General features: G+C 37.9%; 1 protein-coding gene across 2 annotated transcripts in view; it reads left to right on the top strand.

The window, feature by feature from the left end:
- Positions 1-9,598, top strand: part of si:ch73-22o12.1 (nectin-2) — a 175,734-nt gene extending 166,136 nt beyond the window's left edge. The window contains exons 7-10 of one of the 2 annotated variants that reach the window (XM_058053331.1): positions 6,992-7,127; positions 7,212-7,272; positions 7,344-7,424; positions 8,673-9,598. In XM_058053331.1, the coding sequence (XP_057909314.1) occupies positions 6,992-7,127; positions 7,212-7,272; positions 7,344-7,424; positions 8,673-8,879 (485 nt within the window). In that variant the 3' untranslated portion in view covers positions 8,880-9,598. Of the gene's footprint in view, positions 1-6,991; positions 7,128-7,211; positions 7,273-7,340; positions 7,425-8,672 lie in introns of both variants that reach the window. The other variant, XM_058053330.1, reaches the window with a different exon arrangement.
- Positions 9,599-12,901: the final 3,303 nt, after the last annotated feature.

Here is a 12,901-nt window from a genome sequence, read left to right as displayed (position 1 = left end):
GTATCTTTTATTATTACCGTATTTTCTGGACTATAAGTCGCTCCGGAGTATAAGTCCCACAAGGCCAAAAATGCATTATTAGGTCGAAAAAAACATACACAGTAAGTCGCACTGGAGTATAAATCACATTTTCCGTGGGTAATTTATTTACAAACTACTTGACCAAAACAGACATTATGTCATAGAAGTAGATATCAGTGTGAAAGTCTAGGCTGCCCTCTTTTGGCTGTCTGTGAAATTATATAATTTTCATTTATAAGTCGCTCTGGAGTATAAGTCACAGGAACAGCCAACCTATGAAAAAAAAGTGCGACTCATAGTCCGGAAAATACGGTATTTACATTGTCGTCGTCTCCCAACCTGAAGGTTGTGGGTTCCATCCTCCATCCTGCCGTGATTATATCGAAGTATCCTTGGTCAAGATACTGAACCCCCAGTTGCTCCTGATGTTGCGTCAACAGTCGGTAAATGTGCTAACAGTGTCAAAGCACGTTGAGTGACTTGGAGGTGGAAACGTGTTATCCAAGTGAAAGACCATTTACATCTCCATTGATTACTATGTGGACTGCAGACCTCCTTGGTCGAGATCAATACCAGCATGTAGAGTAGACCATGATGAATGCATCATACCATATCTATACATCATATTTGATCCAAATCCCCTTACATTTGACGGGCTGATGAGAAACAAATGGATATACAGTCATCCCTCATTTATCGTGGTTCATGTCTTGTACATGTCTTGCAGAGTAGTATCCCTGGAATATTTTTCGAGTTGGAACATAAATATGGTTTGAAAAAACTCTACTATAGCCATCCTTACAATACTTACAATAGAAAATAAGACATTATATAGAATCACACATTAACAAGTTCCTTGTTGCTATTTCTTTTTTTTAATGTGGGACTTCTTAAAGTGACTCGTGTCTTTTAATGCATTTTCTAAATATCTTATGTTTGTATTTTAGTTCATTTAGTCATTTTTTGCTTGCATATGCTTCATTTGTGAACCAGCGTTTGATCATGAATGCACAAGAAGGAAATTCCCTTCAATTCCATCCCTTTCGCTCGATGTCACGGGTATGCTGGAGCCTATCACAGCTGTCTTTGGGTGAGAGGCGGGGTACACCCTGGACTGGTTGCCAGCCAATCACAGGGCACATATAGACAAACAACCATTCACACTCACATTCATACCTATGGACAATTTGGAGTCGCCAATTAACCTAGCATGTTTTTGGAATGTGGGAGGAAACCGGAGTACCCGGAGAAAACCCACGCATGCACGGGGAGAACATGCAACAGCAATGATTGATTAATGAATATATTTTGAAAATCTGTGATAGAGTGTCAGAAGACGTCAATTCAAAGTGCAATATGGCGGATGACTGTATAGATCTCGAAAATGTTGCTTCCTCCATTGGTGTAGCTTTTGGCAGCTTTTTCAACTTGAAGCTGAAATGGATCTGCTGGAATTTTTGACAGTTCCACCCAAGCATCCAGCCTCATCTCCTTCTTTTTTTCTCTACTCTCCCACTCCATTTCCATCCATCCCTCCATCTCCACCTCCTCCTCCTCCTTTGTGCCCCGTGGGAGACGACTGGTGTGGAGTATGGTTGACTGGCTGGTCAGGGCGTGGAGGATAGGAGGAAGGTATACATGTGTAACTAACAGGCTGCTTCTTGCATTGATCTGCCCAAAGGAACACCAGTGACCTTTTCACTTCTTAACTTGAAATGTGCACTTACAAAAAAAAAAAAAAAAGAACACTACTTGATTCAGTTGGAGTGCATTCTGCTCTCCACTGAGCTGCACTTCATTTGGTTCTACCTGTTTAATAATGCATGTGTGTGTAAGTGCATGGTAGTGTGTGTGTTGTTTAGCCAAGCAGGAACAGCAGTGGGTCAGAGGTTGCTGGGCTGAGAAGCGTGTTTGTGTAAATATGTCAAAGGCGGCGTCTCGTGATGCAATACGGCATAGCACCTCCTTATGTCTTATGCTGAGAGACGAGCATTCACACGAATGGAATTTTTTTAGTATTACACAAGTGATAAGACTATGATGACAGGAAAATATATTTTTTAATGATCTCTGCATCATGTGTTGCCGATCTTCAACACATGAGGTGAAGAAGCGTGTGCAGGCAGGATGGAACGGGTAGAGAAAAATGTCAGGCGTGATGAGTGATAGAAGAGTTTCAGCTAAAATGAAAGGAAAGGTAAACAAAACTGTGGTGAGACCAGACATGTTGTTTGGCCTAGAGACTCAGTGCCACTGAGGAAAAGACAGGAAGCAGAACTCGAGGTAGCAGAGATGAGAATGCTGAGGTTCTCATTGAGAGTGACCAGGATGGATAGGATCAGGAACGAGTACATCAGAGGTACGTTACATATTGGAGACCTTGGAGACAAAGTCAGAGAGACCAGACTGAGATGGTTCGGACATGTCCAGAGGAGAATATATTGGCAGAAGGATGCTGCGTTTAGGAGGCGTAGAGGAAGACCAAAGAGGAGGTTTATGGATGTAGTGAAGGAGGACATGAGGGTAGTTGGTGTGAGAGAGACAGATGTAGAAAACAGGATTGAATGGAGATTGATTTGCTTAGGCGACCCCTGAAGGGAGGAGCCTGTTGAAGATCTCCTTCAAAACAAAAAAAGGCAAAGAAAAAGCATTTGTTTTGCAGCTTTGAGCACAAATTTTCCCTAAAATTTGGTCAAATTGTACGGAGATTTCTATAGTATGTGGTGATAAATGAAGCCAGATATTCATTTTCTACCACTTACTCTCGCGAGGGTCACGGGGGGTGCTGGAGCCTATGCCAGCTGTCTTTGGGCGAGAGGCAGGGTACACCCTGGACTGGTCGCCAGCCAATCACAGGGCACATATAGACAAACAACCATTCACACTCACATTCATACCTATGGACAATTTGGAGTCGCCAATTAAACCTAGCATGTTTTTGGAATGTGGGAGGAAACCGGAGTAAACCCACGCATGCACAGGGAGAACATCCAAACTCCACACAGAGAGTGTGGAATCGAACTAGCTGTGAGGCCTGTGCGATAACCAGTTTTCCGCCATGCAGCCACATTACAACATATCATGCTCGTTTTCGGCCCTTTTTATGAAGTTGTGGACCCCTATAGAGCAGCTACAGCTACACAAAGCTTTTCTAGATCTTCCAGAATCTGCACCTATTCCAGCTGTATTTCCTTGGCTTTCCAAAAAGGTCTGTTTTTACTTTTACAGCTAACACCTTGTACCAGGGCACACCCATATAAGGAAGTTAGAGCTCCGCTGACTTCTCACAAGGTTCGAAACAACTCTCTGAAAGCGAGCGTTCAGAGTAATCCCGAACTTCTTTCAGAGCTCACTTCCAAATACGCAAAACGTATTATCTGAAACTTTGGCATCATTTATAATTTATATTTAATACAACATAAAAACACATCAAAATTTATTAGGGGCACTAGCTTGTCAATTTGGGTTGGTCAGCTGATATATCGGGCCGATATTTGCGTTCCTTACTTGAATCGGTATCGGCCGATACGCGCGTGAGTTCGCCGATGTATTTTTCTGCCGCATGATTTACAGACAGGCATCCGCCGGGCAGCTTTGTGTTAGCCTCTAATACTTAAACTTAGTTGAAATATTACCACCTGCTTTGAGATATGAAACATGAACCTACTGTGTTTACATTTCAATCAATATTTGTTTAAACTTGAGACCTGTAATATCATTGTAATTTTTTCATGTAAATTGGGGGATCAAAAGCAGTATCGGCCCAAGCAAAATCGGCTAAGAGTGATGGGAAAAAATTGGTATCGGCATCGGCTGTATAAAAAAACATATCGGTCGATCCCTAGTTTTCATGTGACACTTTGATGGTCAACCACTCCACCGCCATGCAGCCGAAGCCAGATTGTATGGTCCCAAATTCATTTTGTCTGAGCAACAGCGCCACCCTATATTTCTGATGGAATTGCAAACTGTATTTCCCCATACAATGGTAGTACATGCATGTAACTAGCCTATACTGTATGTGTGTCCTCCGGCACACACTCCTAACACTGCATGTATTTATTCCATTATGGAATACACCGCCGGGTGTCCGGGCCGACACGGAGGGCACGCTCCCTTCACACTGACACAGGTGCGCACCTCCATGCTGTAAATTCTCTGCCTCTAGCAGAGGTTATCAGATGTCTGCCTCTAACCTGCTGAGAGAGAATGACACTACCGTGATAATGGCGCCTGTTCACACAAAAAGAAAGGGCTGAGGGGGGGGGGTCATAGAAGTGGGACCTTCTCTCACGGTGGCTTCAAATAAAAAAAATATAGAGGTGGATAGTGTAACGATGGAAAGACACAATTGTTGGAATGAGGGAGCAATCACACACAAACACTAGAAAGAGAGGGGAGGATGAGAGTGTGGGGGGAAGATAAGTGCTTTATATTGAAGGGGGAACAGCACCACCATGTGGAAGATGGATGCTATGACAGTTAGAAGAGAAGCATCTTAAGGGGGAAATAAGCACACTGCCATCCAAAATGACTAAATAGATTGATTATTTAGTCAATTAATTAAATATGACCTCCCCAGCATTATTACCATAAGCATATTTATCATTTCATGCAGTTATTAGTCATCCAGCTCATAAATCTACTTAAAAAGAACATTTGCATAAAAAATATTTAATTAGATTGTTTATTAATTCATTGTCTGATGCCTCTTGGCCAGGTCGGCATTGCAAATGAGAATTTTCTCAGTTAATAAATACTGACTAAATAAATTATTTCATTGATTGGAAATGTTCATAAAATTAGATCAAATTCATTTTTATTTATTTTATTTTTCAAGATAAAATAAATATTTCCTACAATTTAATTTAAATGTATTTATTTTGACTTTTTTTCGGTGTATTTTGAAATTATTTAAAATGTCTATAAAATAATTACAATAACTCTTATTGTTACTAGTATTACGGTACGGTATTTTTAATATATATTTTAAATAACCTGGAAAATAGATTGAATAGCAATTTTAAAATTTAAATTTATTTAAATAAAAATGTAATACACCAATTACTATTTCATTGATATTAAGGTTTATAAGACCCGTATTTTTATTTTATATATTTTTAAACAATTGTTTATTTCTTTTAAAAAGAACATTTGCATAAAAAATAGCAATATTTACTTAGTTAGTTTATTAATTCATTGTCTGATGCCTCTTGGCCAGGTCGGCATTGCAAATGAGAATTTTCTCAGTTAAAAAATACTGACTAAATAAATTATTTCATTGATTGGAAAGGTCCATAAAATTAGATAAAATTCATTTTTATTTATTTTGTTTTTCAAGATAAAATAAATATTTCCTACAATTTAATTTAAATGTATTTATTTTGTCTTTCTTCTGTGTATTTGAAATTATTTAAAATGTCTATAAAATAATTACAATAACTGTTATTGTTACTGGTATTACGGTATTTTTTTATTTATATTTTAAATAACCTGGAAAATAAATTGAATTGCAATTTTAAAATCAAAATGTATTTAAATAAAAATGTATACAATAAAAAATAATACACAAATTACTATTTCGTTGATATTAATGGTTTTATAAGACACTTTTTTTATTTATTTATTTTTTATAATATGGGTGTTATCCAATCATTTAATCAATTATTATAAAAAGCCCACAAATCATGACGCTGTTTAGGATCCTATAAAATAAATTCCAATTACATTGGAAATAATTTGAATTACATGTAATTAAATGAAATTCTAATTTTGAATGTAATTTAATCATTTATATAGATAAAATAAATAGTACATTGATTAATATTGACAGGTTCAAGCTCCCAATGTTAATTACACATTAGTCACTATCGACATATTCATCTCGAACTCCAAAGTCATGAGTAAATTGGCTAAGGTCATCATATCCTGGTCAGGTACTTCATGTACGACACAGGGAACAAGCTTTAGTCTATTGTCGATGCACGGTTGTAATTACACTGGAAGAAACATTCTATCATGACCCATCCAATTAGGATGACCACAGTTTGTTCTCATCAGGAACATCTTCACATCTTCTCTGCACTTTAACCGCCTCCTCATTTTCATAATCCCCCTGGGAATGGTGCCGGGCGATGAGGGTGGAGGGAGTGTACTTTCAGCAAACATATGGCTGATGTTCACTATGGTCATACTTTATTCATCACAAACCATCTTAACCCAGATATAAGATGACTGCTGTTTTTCAAGACCCATCAAAGTCATTTTCTTGGGGACAAAAAATGCTAATATTGTGGTTGGTTTTATTCACTTTGTACAGACTTAATTCAGGAAGAAAATCTGAATGAAAAGGTTGGAAAATGTATGTACTGTATGTACAGTACTGTACAGCCCTGTTTGAAATAAACAGCCAAAACTCCATAAAGAAAAATGCTACTTTTTTTAAAAAATGGCGCAATACTTTAGTGAAATCACAGCAAACAGGGAACCAAAATATATGAGAGCATTTGTATGATGCTGCTGAGTTGTTCTGCTGCAAATTTTGCGCAATTTTTTTTTTTCAAGACCCATCAAAGTCATTTTCTTGGGGACAAAAAATGCTAATATTGTGGTTGGTTTTATTCACTTTGTACAGACTTAATTCAAGAAGAAAATGTGAATGAAAAGGTTGCAAAATGTATGTACAGTACTGTACAGCCCTGTTTGAAATAAACAGCCAAAACTCCATAAAGAAAATGCTACTTTTTAAAAAAAAATGGCGCAATACTTTAGTGAAACCACAACAAACAGGGAACCAAAATATATGAGAGCATTTGTATGATGCTGCTGAGTTGTTCTGCTGCAAATTTTGTGCAAAATTAAAAATATCACGTTGGGAGATGACCACCATGTACCACACTTGACAGCAGCACCTTTTGCAACACTTCATCATACATTTATGAAACATTTGTTATTTGTTTCTCTTTATCAGGTACCCGTCTCCCGGAGAAAGGTGCGACCACAGGTAGCATCATCGGCGCCATCATAGGCGTCATTATCATCCTCGCCATCATCGGCACGGCCATCGCTATGTATCGTAAACATCGCAACAACAAGCTCAACGGAGAGTGAGTGTAGTGTGTCACACAGCACACACACACAACATGCATGTTTTTGTGACCGGCTTGAATATAACAAGTCATTTCTTGCAGCGGCCCCCCCAAATACAAGCCCCCTCCACCTCAGAAGAACAACAACACGGCTGGGAGGCCGGTAAGTTTTTTTTTGTTTTTTTTTTATGTAATTATTTTTAAAAAGTGACTCTTGTTTGTTGTTTGTAGCAGGTGATCAGAAATAACGTCCCAGTGGCTGAGGAGCGCCCCCTACAGAGCCAGTACTACACACAGGATGCAGAACCTGTGACAGTAAGGCATAGAGCAGTACTTTATGTACTCGCAATTTTTCATTAAGTCTGCGTGTTTATTTTCATTTTATCATATTGTATTTGCATACCTTGTACACACAATGATGCAATTTGAGCTTTAATATGTTTTTAATACATAAACTGCGCACTCTACTTCAGCAGGTCGCTTACACTGATTATTATGATATATATATTGTATATATTGTATCATATACAATAAAAAAGGTAGAAGTACTACTTTTATACATTTTAGTATTATGATCAATTATTAATCATATCTTAGTGTTGTTATTTTGATGCATAATATACAATAAATGGGTGTCAAAAATATTGATATAGTAAAGGTAGAATTTCTATGCACTTTTATACATTTTAATATTATGATCAATTATTTATCATCTTATTGTTGTTATTTTGATGCATAATATACAATAAATGGGTTTAAAAAATATTGATATAGTAAAGTTAGAATTGTTTGCACTTTTATTCATTTTAATAATATGATGAATTATTTATCATATCTTATTGTTGTTATTTTGATGCATAATATACAATAAATGTGTTTAAAAAATATTGATATAGTAAAGGTAGAATTTTTTTGCACTTTTTATTTTAATATTATGATCAATTATTTATCATATCTTATTGCTGCTGTTATTATTTTGATTGTTTTTATTAATGTACATAAAATACATCAAATAATTACCTAAAAATAAAAACACAAATACATAAATTCATATTCATGTTACATTTATTTTACTATTATTAATATTGCGTTATTATTATTTTATATTTTTTAATTATATTTATTATTTTATTATTTTTTACAGATGTAATTTCTCAATAAATTGTTGAGTGTACTGTAAAATCTGTAGTTATATAGCTGACTATTTATTTACTAAAAACGCAACAAAGATTTGGAAGTAAGTAAGAACTGGAGAGTTTTAAATATTTGTAAAATATTTTTAAACTTTAAAAATGATGTGGAGTGCATGAGAGAGTGGAAGGAAAAATATAGCTCTGTTTGACCACATGAGTATTTACGAACAAGCAATATTGCACAACACATCAGCAACAGAACCAATGTTGTAATAGCAGTCAGGACGGCTGATGAGCTAATTGTAAACAACAGTAACAGCAAGTGTAACGCTCTTTACCAGTGAGTTGGAATCAAAACAAAAAAATCCAATGTATCAATCAAAGTACTACTACATTAGTAATGACAATTTGGCATTTGAACCTTCTGCAGGACCTGGATGCGTATCAGGACGACGACAGTGGCGAAGAAGACAGAGAGCACTACTACTCGGCCGCCCCCTCCGGATGGGACGATCCCAGAAACGACGACGCTCCGCCTTTTTACGAGCACAGCGGCAACAAGCCTCAGGACCACCGTCATCAGGGTCCTAATGTGGGACGCGAGGACAGCTTTGTGTCTCCTGCCATGTTTGTGTGAGCATGCCACCAAGCCGGTACATATATACAGTATATATATATATATCTATATATGTATATATACGTATATAGATATATATACATATAAATGTGTGTGTGATGGACGAATGTGAATTTCAGAATGTTTTCCACCTGAAGGATTTTTACTTGTTTTTTTGTTTCTTAACTATTGAGCCAGGAAAGTACAAAATGTCCCTCACATGGACATTTTGAGGGATTTGAAAGTGTAGATAAGACAATTATCGTTTTATAAATAACTTATTAGCCCTGAATGTTACATCAGAGTGGGAGTACATTTTCAAGTAATGAAGTCTATTCTTCATTTTCAGTAGCCGCCCACTTTTAATGACCGTGTTTATTTTTATCTCTGTGGTTGCTCTCATTTTTTATTTTTATTTCTTTTATAGTACCAATATACAAATATTTAGTTTAACTAGCAGGATGTTGACAGAGATTAAGGTGAATCTGGATTAAGGTCATGAAATCTGCTCCAATGAAGGATTAATTCACATTAAAAAAAAAAAATTGAGCTTGTTGCTAATGTGTCCAAAATCAGGGTCAAAGGTTAAAAGGGTCAATCATTTTAAGTCCATTTATCATAATTTTAGTGCCAATGCTATGAAATCGTGTGTTCATTTTTTATTGATTGCTAGGCATGATTTTTAAATAGCAAATTCCTTTGGAGGTTTTGTTCATTACAATAAAAATTAATAAAAACTGTTCAATTTTGCAGAATATTATTTTCAATCCCTTTCCCAGTTGTAATTCCGCCTATTCTCCACACAGTGGCAGTATGGATTTAACATGAAGGAGTTCATGCATGAAGAACAGTAGCAGGATTACTTCATTTTAACTTAATCCACAAGCCTTATGTGAGACATGAATACATATGTCTTTCTCTTTTCTGTGCTTTCTAAAGATACCAGAAGAGATAAAAACAGACTGCTCATTACTGCATGTGATGAGCACAGAAAAGAGACGTGCTCATGTCTGCATAAGGATTGTGGATGATGGGCAAAATTACAAAAAAAAAATTTTTTTTCTTTAAATGCAAAAAACAAACACATAGACAGTTGGAAGCATTTATATGATTTAATAAGAAAAGTCAGCACCTGAACACAGCACCTTTTCATCATAAAAGTCTCAAGTTGCATTATATCATTAAAGGGGACCTATTTTGCTTACTTTTCAACCCTTTGTATGGAGTTGTGGTCTCCTATAGAGCAGCTACACACAATAACCCGTACAGAAAACCTTATTTTTATTTTGAATGGTTGTTTGTCTATATGTGCCCTGTGATTGGCTGGCGACCAGTCCAGGGTGTACCCCGCCTCTCGCCCGAAGACACCTGGGATAGGCTCCAGCAACCCCCGCGACCCTTGTGAGGAAAAGCGGTAGAGAATGAATGAATGTTTCTTTCTGCTTTTTCCTGATTACGGAGACTTTTTATATTCCGGATGCCCTTCCTGGCGAATACCGATGATGCTCTCCAGTGGAGATTCGAACCCGGGGCGTCCGCTCCAAAGAGAATGCTAACCACACTTCCTGCCATTTTAATTTATTCGACCTACGGCCCGCCTCTGGGCATTCCCAATCAGCTGTGATTGGTCACAAAGTGCTTCCTAACTATGAACCATATAAGAAAGTCGGCCCCTCTGTGACATCACAAAGGGCCAGTTTGACCACGCCTTTTGAAACCGAGCGTTTTGAGCCACACTAAACTTCTCAGGGCTCACTTCCAAATGTGCAAACCTTACTATCGAAAACTTTGGCATCGTTTAACACAAGAATACAACATTCTAACAACATTTATAGGTCAGAAATGTGGAAAAAGCACAATAGGTCCCCTTTAATGGAGGAGTGTTCTTGAAAAATCTAATTTTTTTTCCAGTGGGATGCAGCTCAGCATGTGCACAACTGCCTGCCATAGTGAGGCTGCCTCCTCCTCTTCCTCCTCCCCCTCTTCTCTTCTGGTCTGACTCATCTATTTCTATCTTGAGCTGCACATTGTCCAATAGTGTACTCGCACTGCATGACAAGTCCTCCAGCAAATGATGGAGAGAGAGAGAAAAAAGGCCATTTTTAGCCTAGCGTGATTCATTTCCTGCACGGAGACTGACTGCACCAAAAAGACTTAAATATCTTCTCGTCTACACTTAGTCACGTGTTTACCTGCACTGGACACTAGGGATGGGACCAAATATTGAGTACTACTGTACTCCACTATCAGTGGCAAAATAGATAAGATGGAGAGGTTGGCTCATATGAGTGGTACACAATATCAATACTGCAATATGCTGTATCATTATCCCACTAATGTCAAATATCAGCTTTGCTGCTTCCCTAATATGCTGATAAACTCCTTTTAACGCAAGTAACATGCATGGAAAGTATAATAGCTATTTTTTCAGGCAATATGTCGTATATTAGGCTGCACGGCATTCGAGTGGTTATCGCGTAGGCCACACAGCTCAGACCAGGGTTCAATTCCACCCTCGTCCATCTCTGTGTGGAGTTTGCATGTTCTCCCCATGCATGCGTGGGTTTTCTCCGGGTACTCCGGTTTCCTCCCACATTCCAAAAACATGCTAGGTTAATTGGCGACTCCAAATTGTCCATAGGTATGAATGTGAGTGTGAATGGTTGTTTGTCTATATGTGCCCTGTGATTGGCTGGTGATCAGTCCAGGGTGTACCCCGCCTCTCGCCCACAGACAGCTGGGATAGGCTCCAGCACCCCCGTCACCCTCGTGAGGAAAAGCGGTAGAAAATGAATGAATGACTGACCATTTTCCTGGTCTTTGAGGCAGCCGCCATATTAATAGTGATTTTAATATTAATAGTGATTAATAGTGATTTATTGACTTAAAACTATTATATATATATATATATATATATATATATATATATATATATATATATATATATATATATATATATATATATATATATATATACAATGTGCAGCTCAAGATAGAAATAGATGAGTCAGACCAGAAGAGAAGAGGGGGAGGAGGAAAAGGAGGAGGCAGCCTCACTATGGCAGGCAGTTGTGCACATGCTGAGCTGCATCCCACTGGAAAAAAAATTGTCCATATAGGTATGAATGTGAGTGTGAATGGTTGTTTGTCTATATGTGCCCTGTGATTGGCTGGCGACCAGTCCAGGGTGTACCCCGACTCTCGCCCAAAGACAGTTGGCATAGGCTCCAGCACCCCCTCGACTCTCGTGAGGATAAGCGGTAGAAAATGAATGAATGTTGTATATCACACAATCGCTGTATGAAAATGGTATTGATACAATTGACAAAATGTTAGTATATGATTGTAAGTACTCTGTGTTACTTACAGTACTACACAGAATACTGTGTCCCACCGTACCAGTATAGAGGAGCCATGAACAAACTCTTCTTTGGGATGATGTGTGACATACTATATACGTATATATATAGTATATGGTAATACGTATAATTTGACACACTGCACCCCCTTCTCACCTGCCTCCAAAACCAGTTAATGTGACGATTCATTCATTCATTCATTTTCTACCGCTTTTCCTCATGAGGGTCGCAGGGGTGCTGGAGCCCATCCCAGATGTCTTCGGGCGTGAGGATAGGACTGGTCGCCAGCTAATTACAGGGCACATATAGCCAAACAACCATTCACACTCACATTCATACCAATGGACAATTTGGAGTCGCCAATTAACCTAGCATGTTTTTGGAATGTGGGCGGAAACCGGAGTACCCGGAGAAAACCCACGCATGCACGGGGAGAACATGCAAACTCCACACAGAGGTGGCCGAGGGTGGAATTGAACCCTGGTCTCCTAGCTTAATGTGGCGATTATGTTTTTAATTTTGGATCAACACTTGCAATAAAAGTGACTTGTAATTATAAGACAGGTATCTCCAGAACCATCCTTTCTGTGCTATTACCATTGCCCACTTACATCGCAAGTGGGTCTGTGTGATACAGATACTATCATACTACTTGTCTATTATTAATGTACGTGTTCTAATTTT

Source organism: Doryrhamphus excisus, chromosome 17, assembly GCF_030265055.1.
Source record: "Doryrhamphus excisus isolate RoL2022-K1 chromosome 17, RoL_Dexc_1.0, whole genome shotgun sequence".
NCBI classification, from domain to species: Eukaryota; Metazoa; Chordata; class Actinopteri; order Syngnathiformes; family Syngnathidae; genus Doryrhamphus; species Doryrhamphus excisus.
The sequence above is the reverse complement of the archived record's forward strand: the minus strand, read 5'-3'. Positions and strand labels throughout refer to the sequence as shown.